At 36.8% G+C, this 17,473-nt stretch overlaps 1 protein-coding gene across 3 annotated transcripts in view; it reads right to left on the minus strand.

Moving 5' to 3' along the window:
• PHIP (pleckstrin homology domain interacting protein) overlaps positions 1-16,971 on the minus strand; it is a 135,355-nt gene extending 118,384 nt beyond the window's left edge. For 2 of the 3 annotated variants that reach the window (XM_045867130.3, XM_045867128.3), the window contains exons 1-6: positions 16,739-16,970; positions 16,565-16,623; positions 16,401-16,430; positions 16,152-16,211; positions 1,727-1,877; positions 1,541-1,639 (exon numbers count right to left, since the gene is read on the minus strand). In XM_045867130.3, coding sequence (XP_045723086.1) covers positions 1,541-1,639; positions 1,727-1,877; positions 16,152-16,211; positions 16,401-16,430; positions 16,565-16,623; positions 16,739-16,778 — 439 coding nt within the window. In that variant the 5' untranslated portion in view covers positions 16,779-16,970. Of the gene's footprint in view, positions 1-1,540; positions 1,640-1,726; positions 1,878-16,151; positions 16,212-16,400; positions 16,431-16,564; positions 16,624-16,738 lie in introns of all 3 variants that reach the window. The other variant, XM_045867129.3, reaches the window with a different exon arrangement.
• Positions 16,972-17,473: the final 502 nt, after the last annotated feature.

The raw sequence follows: 17,473 nt of genomic DNA on the forward strand, positions 1-17,473 counted from the left end.
AACTATACTGCCCCCAGTATAATTTTCTAAGTGCAAACATAAAATATACTCTAGTGTCTCAAATTCTTTCTTGTTTTAATAGTTGTTCTTTGTATACAGATTACCTATAGATGTCATTATGTAACTAAGACACTCATATGCTGGAAAAAAAAAATCATCCATGATTGCCTGCCATACAAATATTACACAGGATACCCTTGGAAAGGTCAGACACAAACCAGAATACGTCACAGAGACAAAAAGATGCAAATCATAAAAGAGAAGGTGATAAAGAAGATTAAGTAAGAAAATCTACCATCTGTTCAACTGGAGTCCCAAAGGGGAAAGAAAGATGATATTTTAAAAGATAATGGCTGAGAATTTTCCAATGCCAGTAAAAGACATTACAGATTCAAGAAACCCAATGGATCTCAAACAAGATAAAAAAAAAAACCAAAAACCCAACACCAGGACATATCACAAACTGCAGAAAACCAGCAAGAGAGATAACCTTCCAAGCAGCAACAGTCAGGAGATTTAAACCCACATCTACCAATAATTATATGTATAGGACAAAATGTCCTACACAATACAAAGACTGCCATACTGTATTTTTAAAAAGCCACTTCTATGCTATTTTTAAGAGATATGGAAAATAAAGACAGAAAAAGGTTTAAAGTAAAACAATGAGAAAAGGTACGCTATACTAAGCAAAAGGCAAAACTGTAATGTTGATGATCAGTATAATAACTATCCAGAAAAAGAAGAAATAAGTAGGATTTGGATAGGTGGAAGAAGGAGAATAACAATCTTAGGTAGGCAAAAGAGTGGGGGTGGGAGAAGAAGCTATGACCAAAATATGAAAGTTTCTGAAGATTAAAAGTTTAGACTGGTGCGAGAGGAAGTATGACACCATTAAAATATCTTAACCTCTTTTTACTTGAGCAGAACAACAACAGAGCAAAGGTAGAATTAAATAAGATTAATATTACAGTGTTATAAGTATGACCTGGAAGAGAAAGAGGGAGAAGACACTGAAAGCAAGAAGATTAGTTTGGAAGATGGTACAGCAATCCAGGTAAGAGAAGGGCCTGGTAGTAGAAGAGTTAAAGGAATGAATCTAGGAGACATTTCAAGAGGAAGACTTATCTGCATCAGTTTTCCTTTGAAATTTTAAAGGCAAAAAAAAAGCACTGCTTTATAAAAAAAAATAACCAAACTATTTTTGTTTTCCACCATTATAACTAATCTGTAATACGATATACAGTCGCCCACAAAAATCAATCTAATTAATACATTTTAGGAAACAATTTTTTGTAAAAGTAATATATCAATGAGCTAGTTAGTCTACATTTCATACAATATGTACAATCCATAATTACACATTATGACTTCTTCACTATTAAGATTACTGACATAGTAAAAAATATCTGATAGCTTCTTCCTCTTTGAATGCTAATGCACAGAATATGAAGTTCTTTTTAAGTAACTAAAACATTTTTATTTTCAAAAGCTCTTTACCAAGAGGATATCAACTTGGTAATGAACTCAAACAACTCACCAATGCTGGGTGGGCTACCATAGTTAATTGGTGACTCGGGTGGTCTTCCACAATGCAATGCAGCCAGAGCAGATCCTTTCCACACAACATGCTTGCAGCCTATTAAACACACATATTTTTATGGATCCAAAAATAGGACACACACACAAAAAAGAATGTCTAAATCCTATTAGAAATTTTTCATACTTTTATTTGTGCGTAGCAAGGACTGTCTTCCAGCTCCTAATAAAGTTTGTACTCCAGGAACGCTTTGTGGAATTTCTTGTTCAAGAAGAGGTCCTAGCCGATGACATATTTGCAGCAAGTGATCAGGTGCTAAATGTCTGTAATACTTCACCTATTATGTGAAAGACATATAAAATACTTGCTAAATAAGATGATATAGTTCTTTATAATAAATAAAATATATTTTAAAAAATAGAGTAATTTGTTCTGGCTAGTCAACATTTCATTTTACTTGGGGTAAAAGTTCATGTTTATTCTGTGCAACCACTTGACTCACAGAATAAAATAGTTATCCATTTAATTCACTGAGGAGAAAAACTGCTAAAGAATTAATGTAACTAAATATAGCCAAGTTATAAATTAGCAGATTCTAGTCAATGCAAATACTGAACAAAAAAAAGAATATACAGCATTATAACCTAAAATGATTTTGTTGTAGTTTAACATTTTCATTTTCAAAAACTTCAAACAAAAAAGTCATCCAACTATAAAACATAATGAGTATTTTGGATCTTTTACATTATAAAGAATATCTCCAGAATAATTAAGGATAAAAAAAACCTTGATAGTTCATGTTCTCATCACAAAATTTAAAAACAATTATATAGGGGGGCCTGGGTGGCTCAGTTGGTTAAGCGGCTGCCTTCAACTCAGGTCATGATCCCAGGGTCCTGGGATCGAGCCCCACATCGGGCTCCCTGCTTGGTGAGGAGTCTGCTTCTCCCTCTTCCCTCTGCCTGCTGCTCTGCCTACTTGTGCTCTCTGTCAAATAAATAAATAAAACCTTTAAAAAAAAAACAAAACAAAACACATAGCCTCTATGAAGAATTTTGTAATTTATTCACAAAAAACCTTAGAAAGGTGAAATTCCAACTATTAATTTAAGTAAGTTTAACTATAAAATAAATCTACCTACTACGAAAAGTTTGGGCACTTTTGGAAAAACTTCAAACACACTTAATTTATGCTAGCATTTGAAAGCAAGATATGAAATTCTAGTATTTTTATTGTCCATCCTGAAATTCTTTTCAAAGAATCTAAAGAGAATTAAAGGAAAAAAGTATTTTATCGCTTTATAGTTAGATTATCAAGTTATAAAAAATTTCTCAATATACTACCTAAATATTATAGTTCAACTGTTCTCAAAATGAGTTCTGGGAACCCCTGGAGGTTCCTGAGGTAAAAATCATGAATAATACTAAAATGTTATTTTGCTTTTTCACTCTTTCATGAGTGAATTTTTCAGGGGGCCACCTGACATGTGATATCACAAAAGACTGAATAAGGCAGCAGATATAAGAATCTCTCTATTTAGCCAGACATTAAACGTTTCCCAAAATGTAAAACAACGCCACTCTTCATAAATTTGTTTTGTTTTGGAAAATAATTGCTACAAAAAATGTTATGTAATGAGTTTTTTTATTTAAATAAATATTTTAAAAATGCTTTAATTTTTAAATGATAAATACAAAATGATTATAATCCATGTAAACAAAGAAAATTCAATAATTTTTATTAATATAAAGGGGTTCTGAGGCCAAGTGTTTGAGAAGTGCTCAAGTTCATATAGTAATGGCAATTTTAATATGAATTCCTTATAAGATTGATTTGCAGAGGGAAGTAAAGGGTTAAATCATTTCATTCCATCTTGCAGTATGCTATACTCTACCGATAGAAGAACATGAAAGGTATTTTTAAAAAGTTAGCTAATATTCATCCTTCTAAGCTGAAGTCAGTTAAGAGAAACCAACCTTACTTTTTATAATAATACATTCCTGTCATGGAGATAATACGAAGCCATACTGCCACACTGATAATTTAAAAGAAGAAGAGTGTGGCATATAGTAGTAAGTATTACTGGAATGAATAGTTTAGAAAAGATGTTCTAATACAAATTGTATTGTACAACTGTATTATGTGCCTCTGAAAAATCTTGAGATAAATCTATTTGATTTTGTTTAATGCAATTTTCCAAACTTGTGAAGCTATGGATTCCCTTTCCCCCTAATATCATCTTGACTCAAAACATACTCTTTCAAACACTAGTATGATTAGCTAAGCAAAAACACATTTAGAATAAAATATACCAAAACAGAAATTTTTAAAATTGTATTTATACTTTTCTCTACTCTTCCCTAAAATAATTTACTTAAAAATAAAATTTAAAGGAAAACATCTACAATATTTATAGGGTCCCTTCCAGTTCTAAACTGTATATAATTATTCTAATGTAATTTCTTTACATTGATCTAAATTCCTTTCACAAATTTTACTTTAACCATAAAGTTCATTACTTATTAACTTTAGTTTTGTGATTATCCTGTTTTAGAGTCTTTTTGCAAAATACATTTCAGCTGAAAATCCTTATTGAAGAATTCAAAAATATTATGAATCCACTTTTTCAGAATCTTTCCCTGGTGATTTAGTATATTTTTCAAAATCGACTTTCACTTTAAAGTTAGAAAAGATACTTTTAGTTCTTAAAATCCTCAGGCTTTCTGGCTTATGAGACTTTATATAAGCTGATCCCTCTGCTAGAAATCTTTTCTTACCCATCCACCTCCCCATCTCATTCTCCTTCATGTTTCAGTCTATACCTCACTGCCCTCCATGACCTATTACAACACTTACACCCTTTCTTTTTGGACACTCTATCATTTCATTTCCATAGCACATTATACTCCTTCCCAAAACGTTCTTTTACCCCACTCATCAGTGCTCTGTAGTACTTTTATCATATTAGTTGCTCATATCTAGATCTCAGTGGGAATCTAGTGATAGTTACAATCCTCTTCCTCCAAAAAACACACATACATGCCCTAACTCTGTCTTGCCCTGTTTTGGAGGTTCCTAAGACTCCTGCAGTATCCTAAGATTGCCAATTTACTTGTCCATGACCTATATTAGAAGACAGGGGATTAGATCTTGTTTACCTGTTGACCCAGTACCTAATATAGTACTTGTAGTTAAGTGTTTGTTAGATAAGTGAACACATGACAATATGCATGCAGTAACTACTGATTCTTCCTTTTCTATCTAGCCATTAAATGGTGAAGTTCTTAAGGTCTAGGATCCCAGAGCTCAGTTCCACACTTTATTTCTTCTCAATATTCTTTCCTTGAACTTATTATACCAATGATTCCCAAATTTGTATCTATAGCCTACACCTGCATATCAAACTTCCTTAAGACATCTCTCTTTGGAGTCCCAAAACCTCAACTCAACATATGCAAAAATGAACTCATGATCCTCATGTCAACACCCCCCTCCCAAAATGTTTCCTACCTTGACAAACAACACCATCCATCCAGCCTCAAACCAAGAAGTCACATTTTTTTATACTGCCTATTCCTCCCTTCCACCTCATTCTTTTAACACCCAAGTAGTCACCAAGTTCAACTGATTTTCTCTTCCTATTCTTAAACTCTATCTCCATAACAATGACCCAATTTCAAATCATCTTTGCAATAAACTCCCATCTTTCCCACATCCACTCATGCCTCCTACACCTCATTCTATTCTACAATCTCTTCTATTCCAAATCTGTTCTCTATACTGCAATCATAATGCTCTTTCTAAAACCTTTATCTGGTCAAGTCATCCCTACTTAAAACACTTCAGAGACTTTCCTTGCTCTTTGGCCATCCAACTCCTTAACATGGATCTACAAATCCTGAAAGGCACGTATGATCCACTCATATTTCTTTGCTCCATATGGCACATTCCCAACCCTACACGCTCCAGCCCCCACTTCCCATATTTAGACATTGGTCTTCCCTCAGGTTACCTGTACTCTCTCTCGTTAGGCTTTTCCCATGTGGCACACTCCACATTTTCCCACATCTCCTTGCCCAAACAACTCTTTTATGTGCTTCAGATCTTCCCTCCAACGTAACCTCCTTTGTTTCCCTTTACTTTACCAGTCTAAGTGTATTATCTTGGCTGCATACTCTTGGTGACTTTTCCTTATCATGTACCAGTCTATGATTACACATTTAAAAGTTCAATAATTTAATGCTTCTCAACTTCACCATTAACTAGAAGAGATTAAGGACCGTGTCTTTTTTTGGTTCTAGCTGCATCACATACATACATTCATATACACACACCCACCTATCCACCCACCCATCCACCCAATACGCACTTTTAAAAAAAACGACAACTTTCTTTTACTACCTTTTTAAAACATTTTTCTTAATGAATATTAATCCAGGTCACTATGGTTAATAAAATGGAAAGGCAAAAATTTTAAGAAATTAATACGGTTCAAAAAAATTAAAATGTTCATTTATGGCTATACATATATGGTTTTTAATTTCCAAAGGAGTAAACACTGTATCTTTAATAACTTAAGATTTTTAGTTTAACTGGACTTTATTTTATTTATTTATACTAATAAATAACTAAAAGGAAATGAAAATTAAAAGGGAAATCAGAAGTGATACTGTAATAAAATCCTTTATCCAAAACATCTGAAATCTGGATTCTGGGTAACTGTTTGTACACTATCATTTGGAAAAACAAAACAACATTCTCGATTCTAATATCCCGATTACTTTCCACGACCAGTGCTGCTTTAAATTTCTTAAGATATTCAACACATAAAAAGTATGACCAAATTATAAAGTTAACTGTGATAAATCTTAACAACACTACCATACCTAACACATATTGACTGCACTCTAAATGCTAAGCCTTATGGTAAGTGTAGTAAGTTATACATATAAAAGTTCAGCTTATTAACAACCCTAAGAGATTTGAACTATTATTTCCATTAATAAATTACTGTACAGTAAGATAAAACACGGTTCCCAAGATCACACACATTTAGTGGATGGTGGGGATAAGACTCAAACCAAGACAGCGTAACTCCAGCCCTCATTCACACTGCCCGTAGTACCTATTGCCTCAAATATATATATATTATTTCAATATTGAAGTAAGCTAAAAAAAGACATTTTGAATAGTTTTCAACACAGACATTAAAGTGAGACAAAAAGAAACATTCTGAAGTTCACTTTCATGATTAAGCAAACTAGCATAAAAGCACAAATTCCTATAGGTAAAGGATACCTATAGGTAAACTAAGGATAGAAAATAAAACTACAATAATAGGGTGACAATCCTAAATATTCTCTCCCACAATGGCTAAAGGAAATCAATGTGATCAACCCTACTTTTCTCAGTATTTCTAAGATTTAAAATTTTAAACTCTTAAAGTCAGAAGGTATAAACAGATTAAACCACCAAGGGATTAATACCATAAAATTCATGATTACTATTCTTAAAAAGTAAGAATGCATTATTTATCAGCTGTGCTCCATTTTTTAAATTTTCATAAACATTTCATCTTCTCTCCCACTCAAGATACAAGAGCCTGCTTTATGGATGCAAACTCTGATGCCATAGCAAGGAAGGAACAAGAAAAGACTGAGCTCTTTTGAGTAGTTTATTTTCCTGCATCTTTAGTTAAAACAATCTGCTTCTGCTTGCTATACTACTTCATATAAACAGCGGTTCTTCCCAGCCAAGAAAATTTTGCCACTGTCAATGGAAATTATCGTTAAAAGGTAAATTTTATCAGTGGGAAGAAAATATAAAAAATCTGGAAGCCACTGCATTCTACCAGACATACTGTCATTAAGAACTCTACTCAATTTTTAAAGAAAAGGTCAGTAGTTTGAGAGCTCTAAAGTCAAACAGTCTAGGTTTAATCTTGCTGAGTGCAGGGAAAACATTTACTCTACTACTCAATGTCCTCATCTACAAGACTGAGACTGCCAATCACCACCTTGGGGGGTAATCATAGTAGGTGACATATGAGTTGGCGGTCACTTTAATTATACTCCATATTACATACTACATGTTGCTCTTTCATGTTGAAAATCTTTCTAGACCTACACAAGGAAAAAACATTTTGGAAATCTTTTTAAGGACCTTTCCAAAATGAGGTTAGAGCAATGTAATTCATTAAACTACTTGATTTACCTGTACGATCTAGAAACTCCAGTCCTTCTTTCAGCATATAATTAAGAAGTCCCTATGAAAATAAGATCCACCAAATATCTGGCACTACTATGTCCTGAACATCTGATTGGTTCTAAAAATGTCAGTTTTTCACATCTGTTTTCTAAGTTTTTTCAGATCTGAAAGGCTAGTTACTTCTGCTCTCCACTATAGTTGAGTTCTAAAAAGTCAGCTTAATGGAATACAGTTATTTTTACAACTATCCTAACATATAAACAAAATCACAAGCTTAAAAAACCCTATTTGCTATTAGTCATTTCTAAGCCTATTTTTAAAACCAGATCTCAAATTCTCAAAACTTTCAACTTGTAATTATAAATCGGTTATCATCATTACAAAGTATATGTTAAATTACATCTACAGTCTTTAAAAGCAAGTTTACATTTTCTGGGCATTTTTAAAAAAACTTTAATAGCTTTCTACATAGAAAAATTATGCAATACTTACTTTGTGCCAAGTATTCTCAAAATTTATCTTCACTAGCAAATAAGGTTAAGTATTTTTCCCATTTCACAAGTAAAGAAAACTGAAGTCCAAAGGTTACAGGTTCTCCGAAGTCATACATTTGGAAAGTAGGAGAAATTAGTATTCAAGCCCAGGTGTCATGATTCCAAGGTTACTGTTATTTTCATTACATTACAATTTCCTTCTCAAAACTTCAGTCCCTACCCCACTGTCACGCAAGTCTTAAAATTACAAACTTAATAGGACCTACATAACCATTTTTCAAGTCAACAACCTCTAATCTAACTATTCTCAGAAGGACTCTTACATGCCTATGACTTCTTTGTAATTAAAAGTATAATAAAATTAATATAGAATCTTATTAAGTGTCAAAGTTAATCTTGGTGGTCTATTTACTCTTAATTGTCAATAAACATGTTTGAAAGACTGTCGTCTATTCACAATTTAGTCAACCACCTAAGAATTCATTTAGATAATAATTCAGCTAATATTATCAATACAAATGTGTCTTTTAAAGAATATACACAGTGCTCTTCCAGATTTTATTCATCACAACCTGACTATATTTTGCTAAAAAAAAAAAAAAGGCACCTGGGTGGCTCAGTGGGTTAAGCATCTGTCTTCAGCTGGGGGTCGGGCTCCCTGCTCAGCAGAGGGCCTGCTTCTCCCTCTCCCTCTGCCCCTCCCCCCACTCGTGCTCTCTTGCTTGCTCTCTGTCTCAAATAAAATCTTAAAAAAAACAAAAACAAGGGCGCCTGGGTGGCTCAGTTGGTTAAGCAACTGCCTTCGGCTCAGGTCATGATCCTGGAGTCCCAGGATCGAGTCCCACATCGGGCTCCCTGCTCAGCAGGGAGTCTGCTTCTCCCTCTGACCCTCCCCCCTCTCATGCTCTCTCTATCTCATTCTCTCTCTCAAATAAATAAATAAAATCTTTAAAAAAAAAAAAAGAAAACAAAAACAAAAACAAAAACAAAAACCCACTTTATTCCAAATTTAGGTTTCCACGAACCACAAAAGATGCTCTATAAAAATTAATTTAAAACACTACAAAATAACAAAATTTAACTTTTTAAAACACATTCTGAAGTTTTGTTTTTAAATCAAATCATACTTTCTTAGCAAAATTTGTACAGTAAGAAATCCTCTTTAAAACATTTACTAAAATATAAAATTCAAATATGAGATTCTGTTGGCAAAATTATTGTCTATCAATTTAAAGATGGAAAATTCTTAAACTGTTATTCTTAAAATGCCAATATAAATACTCTTAAGAGAACGACCAGTTTCATTTTTAGTAATGTTTCGGTTTCAAACACTGCACTCGAAATAACTAATACCACACATACAATGGCAGTGAAGTTGTTTTTAAAAATGAGTATTTCTCCAAGTTGCTTAGAATTTACTATTTCCTCACCCAAAATCTAAACCACAACCAAATGACACAAGGTAAGTATTTCTTGCATTTATACTATAACCTCTGCCAAGAGAGGCTATGTGCCTGTTCTCTATCCCTGAGAGAGACCAAATGGGTCATGCTGCCATGACCATAGGCCATCTGGAGTCTTAGAATACACGGATTCTTTACCTGCTTCCTTGGCAGTAGGCTGCCATTATCCATGCTACCATAAATAACCCAAGTTTTATACTACAAATCTCATTCCTTTTACAATTTGGTTTTAACTTAACAGGAGGTGCATTAGATCATGTTGCTAACTACATTTTCTTAGTATCAAAAAATTCTCCTCCAACCAACCATCCTTTTCCTTATCTGTAATCCTTGAGCTCAAATAGGCTGCTTCCGTGTATGTAAGGCAAATAAAGCTGGACCTGCTTCACACGTGATGACTGCCTTCTCTGTAGTGACCAAAGGTTCTCACATATTTCACTCTTCTATATCATAACTTTGATTTTTTAGCACACTGAATTCTCAAATTCCATAGAGAAAAGAAGTATTATCATTTTCTCCAATCTAAATAAATTTTCTATATTCCATATGCTCAGTAACATATTTATTCATTCCAAAATTATTAATTTTCACAAATTACTCGTAATTGTACCCATGTCTTCTCACAAAATAAAAATTGATCTTTACACATTTTAAATTTATTTATAAAATTTTAAATTTGGTTCCTATTATATTACAGACTTTATTACTTTTAGATGTAATTACAAAAGCAACTTAAGTATCTTAAAAGAAAAATACACTCAAAATGAAAAAACAAAAAACAAAAATACTCATTTTAATACCTGACTTTCTTGAATTCAATTAAAGTTCATCAAAATGAATACACTTAGTACACTGTTAACTTCTGCTTTGCTTAGTATTACAGATACTTTCCTGTGAATTCAGAAATGTAAACAATAAAATGAACCTGTCTACTAGTATTTCTTGTCCAGAACAAGTTGTCTAGGATACAATTTTATTTGTTAAAATTCTGTCGTGACATGATAGATAACTACAAAATTTGGGAAAAAGGAAAACGACTTCAGTAGACAAGAGAAGGAGTTTCTAGATTAAAAAAACCAAAAACCTGTGGTCTGACAAATTTTGAGTGGATTAAAAAATTGGCATTCACAGGATTTATTTAACCTAGTCCTCACTTAAAGATTAATTCAAAAAGTCTGTATTAAGCTGTTTAAAATATACATTTTTAAGCCAGACTGACAAAACATCTCCTCTCTGACAATTTCAAAAATACAAATTATCGTGAGGAGTTTAAAATTACACAAATCTCTGAACAGAAGGAGACAGAAGCAACAGCCAAACTCCATTCACATATTCCTAAATGTCATCTGATTACCAAAAGATACAAAACCTTCATATATTCTCTAATCAATTTTGGAGATTTCAACCACCCAAACATTTCTTAATGTTAATTGGTCCACAAAAACAGTTATAGAATCACTATACAGACAACCAAAACTTTTCTAGAATTCTATCCACAATGCTTTAAAAATTATTTATTTTTGGTATTATACTTTTTTCTTTATATCTTAGGCTTACTTATTTCATCTTGGATCTACAACATAATTATACTGACAGTATCTTCTGAAAGTTTAAAGCAGTCTTTTTTACACTGTAGCTGCTATGTTCAGAAAATTATGCACACTTGTTTCTGGAATAAAACTGTTTTTCTTAAACTTTCATGCATTAATAAAGCAATAACTGGAAACTACTACCATGACTAAAGTTCTGATAATAGCATCACAAACCCTTACATAGTGCTTCTGAAGTGCCAGTTATCACTCACAGAATCCTACAAAATAGGCGCTCTTATTAGCCCATTTTACAGACTGGGGAACAGACTCCAGCAGTACTATTCTGCCTCAGAACAGTCATATAAAATACTATTGTGGGGGCGCCTGGGTGGCTCAGATGGTTACGCGTCTGCCTTCAGCTCGGGTCATGATCCCGGGGTCCTGGGATCGAGCCCCACGTCGGGCTCCTGGCTTGGCGGGGAGCCTGCTTCTGCCTCTGCCTCTCTCCCTGCTCATGCTTTCTCTCTCTCTATCTGTATCTCTGTGTCTCAAATGAATAAATAAAATCTTAAAAAAAAAAAAAAATACTATTGTGTAGTTGGGGATGGGATAATCCAACTCCCCCTTATGTTCAAAGCCACTTTACAATTATTCAGGAGTATAAAGAATTTAACAGGTACTTATTCCATTTAAAAATCTTTGTAAATGCCTCAAACTTCTGTAATAATGGCATATACCAATAGAACAACTGTATGGGTAAGAAAAGATGAAGTTTTGCCCATTTCAGCCCTTTAGCATGTAACATTTCCCTAACACATCATGTATTGTTCATTATAAGGATTACTGAGATATTAAAGCCCTCTCTTAGAGACTACCAAGCTGAGCTTACCATTTTACTTATACTCTATTAAAAAAGGAAACGGTAACTGTATTAGGCACATTCACTTCATTATTTGTCACCCCCCCACTCCGAAAATTATACCGGTTAGGTTTTAAAAACACCGTATGATCTTTAATATAGGACAGCAATACCTCATTCAAAAACGTGTTTTTTCCCCTAAAACTTGTCCCCTAACTTTCACATTAATCAGCATACTCTAAATACATGCACACTTAAGATATACTTAAGTATATCCTATTCATGGTTCTTATTCTCTGAATTTAAGCCCAGTAATAATTTATGAAAACTAGTACTTAAACCATGGAGAAATACATACTAATTACAGAATAAAGAGGTAGTCTACAATGTGGTTAGTGTCTCAAAAATCTTCATCTATCTCTAAGAAGATATGATATTACAACCTAAGAATGGCACTATAAAAAGCATTTATACAATTTTCTACTCTGCATGTTTTCTCCATATCTATTTTTTTGTGTTTTGGATATCAACAACAAAATGAAAGAGTTGAGTTTTTAGAGACAATTTTTCACTATTTCTAGTTCAAAATCAGATTTTCAGATTAGAAAAATTTTAATTCACTTATTTTACAAATGAGTTAACTCGGGCCCAGAGAAATTCCATGACTTGCTTGAGGTAACCTGTAGGCTTGACTGTTTGCAGGGCTAAAAATCACAATCCCTATCTCCTGACTCCCAGTCCTTCACTTGAACAGAAAGATTTCTAATAAGTGGAATGATTTTAAGAAAACCAAATACTGCTACAAAAATTAAAATAAGAATTACATCATTTTAACAGATTAGCAAAACATGAACCCAGTTCAAAAAAAAAAAGCCCTGTAAGTAAGAAATGTAATCAGAATTCTAAATCTGGTAAAATGTTTAAAAATTCTGCCTCATAAGCACGCAATCACCACTAAGTAAGTTGACAACTAGATAGCAAAACCAACTAATAACCACTATTCAATAATAAACCAAGCAATTCCACTATCAAACAGAAATAAATGACAAAGCTTTCTCTTTGGTCCAAAAATTAGTCGAGTTTTCCTGTTCTAAACAAAGTTTGCCACCAATGCATGGCTCCTTTTAAAAAATTAGAATTCTAATGAAAGCTTATAATATATCCTGTTTTAAAATCAACCTATATTTAAAAATATAAAATCTGATTAAACATACACCATAAAAAAGAAAAAAACCACTCAACTTCCTATCAAATTCTACTGACGGTTAAAAATGTTTTAAATCTTTAGATGGTAATATAATCATGTTTTATCATAACTTTTTCAATCACACCTGAAATAAGCACATCTTTTTTTTTTAGCTGTAAACCTTTAAAACTACTCTTAAAACTCTACTTTCCTCTTGATCAAAACTCAATCACTGTGATTTTATTTGTAGGCTGAGTACAAACACTGATCTATGCTTGTTTTTAACCTCCCAAGTACAAATATTATACACCATCTTAAATAGCTGTAATTTGAGGTTTTTCGAGAAAGGTCAATCTGATATATAAATTCTTCCATTTAAAATATTATTCAATTTATCAGTTAATGTAGCAACAAATTTCCAGGTATAGGTAGACACTACTGAAACCACAAACAATAGTTATTTTCGTTTAACTCATCAAAATAAACTTAAAACCAATGTTAAGTAAATTCAAGTTCAACTGAAGGCAACTTAAATGTTTTCTAGGTCATAAGAATGAATTAAGATAATAGAGAACACTATACAAGAGATTTTGCATGTGCTTACCTAGACATAAAATTTCAAGATCCTACTATTAAACAAAAATGTGCTCAGATAACCTAGTGTTCCAAAATGTTTGATTCTCAAAAAGTCAAACAAAGTTAAACCAAATACCCACACACCTAGATATATAGTTTGATGGATATAAAAGTCTCCAAAAGGTGTCTTGTATCCAGTAGATACAGATTGACTAATATGCTAAATGAATAAAAAGAGTAAATGAACCAGAGAACTCCAAATGTTACCGAGAATTCTTAACCGTCTCATGAGTACGCCAACACGACTATTCCGGTAAGAAGGTGAAAACACTCCAAACAAGAAAATCCACTTCCATGCAAAATAAGTGGATTTTGAAAACATAACAACACTAATGAAGACACCACTTATTGTCCCAATTCTGATAAAGAGACAGGGAATATAAATTCATTTTATTAATATCTGAGAGATAAGAAACCCTCCCCCCAAAATTAAAAATGAACATTGGTACCCCTGTTTTTACTAGAGAAAACAAAATGATATTCTTACAAGCATCAGACATTCCCATAATTTGGAAAGACACCATCAGCTGTTTCATTTTTAAAAATATATTATTACTAAGAGTTTCCAAGGTAAGAAAACACAGCAATCTTCAGTGACAGGGATTTGTGGGTTTTTATGAGATGCAAGGATGAGTTTTGTAAAAAGAAATGCAAAAAAAGTTTTATAAAATCTGCCCGATTCTTAAAAACAGAATATTATAATCTCCTTTAATTTTTTTTTCAAATAAGGAAGACGTGGAATCCACTTAGGGATTTTGTCAAATATTTACACGCCCCCCCAAATCATTCACTGTAGCAAAGTATTAAATGAAACTAGCCTCAATTACTACTTGAAAACTAACAAAGTTGTAAACATATACACTGTTAAGTTTCCATTAAATTTCCTAAACGTAAGTTGCCCTCATTTCAACATCTGTGGGAACTTAACAACTTAGAGTAAATCGTAAGAGATTCAGATCCAAAAGTTAGATGTTCTACATCCAAATGAAAACAAAACCCATCAAAATCACGTCATGCCTTCACCTCACATTCAATTCTGAAGTAGCTGAAACTTCCTAACCATTTCACAAGCCTTCACGAAGTAACATCACTCGTTATAACTACCTCAAAACATCAGTTCTGAATCAGTTGCCCTGCACAGATTAAGCCCCCCTCCCCCCCCGCCCCCAGTCCCCTGGCCGTGCGACTGCTCTAACTGCCCAACACACCCATACTCATACAACCTAAATCAGTTTGGAAGACAGAATATGGAAAATATAACAACCGAATACAAATACGTTACTTTTCCAGTCACAATACTTAATAGGTCCACTTTCAGAAGACAATTTTTAGAAATTACTAAACACATTCACTTTGAAAACCCACAAAATTAAGCAACCGGTATTTTTCATGCTATTAAACAAAATATATCCCAATATAAGCTGAAAAACTTTTACTTGCCAGATTCCGTACCACAATAACTATAAGGGTAAAAATCAAAACTTTTCAGTGGCCTCCAGTAATAGTTTTTAACTGAAAAAGCGGAATAACACAAGAATTAGCAAAATTAGAAAAAGTCTGTTAAACTTCTGGCTTTTAGAGTGTTACAGGCTTTTGCACTTCTGCGAATGTGTTTTGGTAAAAGCAAGATGAGCCTCTGGCCAACTGAAACCCTCAAACAAAAACCGTAGCTCTGAATTTAAGGAAAGCAAAAGAATCGAGAGAGAAAAAAAAATAACGCCTTGCTACGGTTCCGCTGCGGCTGAATAGCCTGCTTGTGAAATGCTAATGCCACTTCGGAGCAGTTAGTCACCAGCCATTGTGTGGGGCAGGAGAAAGCCGAGCCGACCGCGCGTGCAGAGCGAGCGAGCGAGCGAGCAAGCGCGCCCTCCTCCCTCGCGCCGCTCCCGCCGCCGCCGCCGCCGCCTCGCGCGCGCCCCCGCGCCCGCACGGACGCGCGCGCCGGCCCCTCCTCCTCCGGCCTTGCACTGCACAACACTCATGACGTATCTTTATTTCTAGCACATTAACAAAATATCACAAATAAACTGTCGGCAGCCCCTGCGGCCTCGGGGTGCGGGTCCCCCCGACCACTGCCCCCCGAAGCCCCCGCGACGGCCTCCCAACCCTCCCCGTGGCCTTTGGAGCTTTCACGCTCTGGGGCCAAGTTTTTGTCTCTGTAAAAAATTGCGGGAAATTCAATTTTTATTCGACTCGGGGAAAAGTTTCTTTGCTCCGCGACGTGAATGTCTCACCAGATTCTGGTAGGTCCTGGGATGCTCCTTCCCGGTCCAGTCGGTGCGGCGGGGCAGCAGCTGCGGGGAGAGGACGCCCCGTGAGCCCGGCCCCCAGCCCCGGCCCGCCCGCTCCCCTCCCCCGCCCGCCCCGCGCCCCGGCGGGGACCCCGAGCCCCGCGCCTCGCGCCCCAGCGGCGGCGGTGGCGGCGGCGCGGCCCAGGAGCGGCCGCGCGGCGGCGAGATGCGCCGGGCCGCCGCCGCCCTTACCTCCTTCTCGGCCACCTCGCGGATCAGCACCTGCAACAACAAAGCGGGGAAAGCTGAGCCCCGCGCCCCGGGCCGCAGCCCCGCCGCCGCCGCCGCCGCCGCCGCCCTCCCCCACGCCCGCGAGCGGCGAGCGCCGGCTCGGCCCGCGCCGCGCGCCGCCGTACCTGAGCCGCCTGCTGACAGGGTCCATCTTCCAGGAACCGGGCGATGAGGAAGTAGAGCTCTGCGCGGGAGAGGGGGACGGGGAGACACACAGGCTTAGCGGCCGGGCGGCGGGGGGCGGGGGACCGCGGGCGGAATCGCCCGGTGCCAGCGGCCCCAGCAGCCCCCCGACTTACCCGATCGCAGCTCCGAGAGGCCTTTCCTCTCACAAGACATGTTTATGGGTCACTTCAGGGCCGCCGGCGGGACACCCCGCCGCCGAGGGGAAGCGGGGATGGTGCCGCCGCCTGCCCTATAGCTGTCACTGTGTGTTCACGAGCCCAGCCTCGGCTCCACCATTCAAGCAACGGCGGCGGAGGCGGAGGAGGAGGAGGAGGAAACAACAACTCTCAGGCAGCGGCTACGGCCGCCGCCGCCTCCGCCGCGGATCCCTCCGCCGCAGAAAGGAGTCCGCCGCCTTCGCGGCCCGGGCTTGGCCCCGTCCTCGGCCCGCGCCCCCGCCCCCCGGCGCAAAAAAGGAGTGCCTTCGCCCCCGAGCCCCAGGGCCCCCACACCCAGTGTGGCGAGACCCCTGCGCCCTCCTCCCCGGCCAAAGGTGCGATTTATTTATTTATTTCCAGTCGGAGAAGATGTCGGAGCCGGAGCCGCCGGTTGGCTGAAAGGCGCTTTCTCTGTGGAGGCCGACCGCGGGAGGGAGGGGGCCGGGGACGGCTCCGCGGAGGGATCTGACGCACACGAAGCCGCAGCACAGGCTCTATTCAGCGGCGCTGGCTGGGGCTGAGATGGAAGTTAGTTTCTATGTAGCAGGAATGGGAAACAAATGAAGCAAAACTGCCCAAAGAGGGGAAATGCCCCGAGGATGGGTCTCACTCACACGCGCGCACACAGGCACACACGCAGCGAGCCCTCTC

Source organism: Mirounga angustirostris, unplaced genomic scaffold (genome assembly GCF_029215605.1).
Source record: "Mirounga angustirostris isolate CCGP_5_RB_7025 unplaced genomic scaffold, mMirAng1.0.hap1 SCAF_8, whole genome shotgun sequence".
NCBI lineage: Eukaryota > Metazoa > Chordata > Mammalia > Carnivora > Phocidae > Mirounga > Mirounga angustirostris.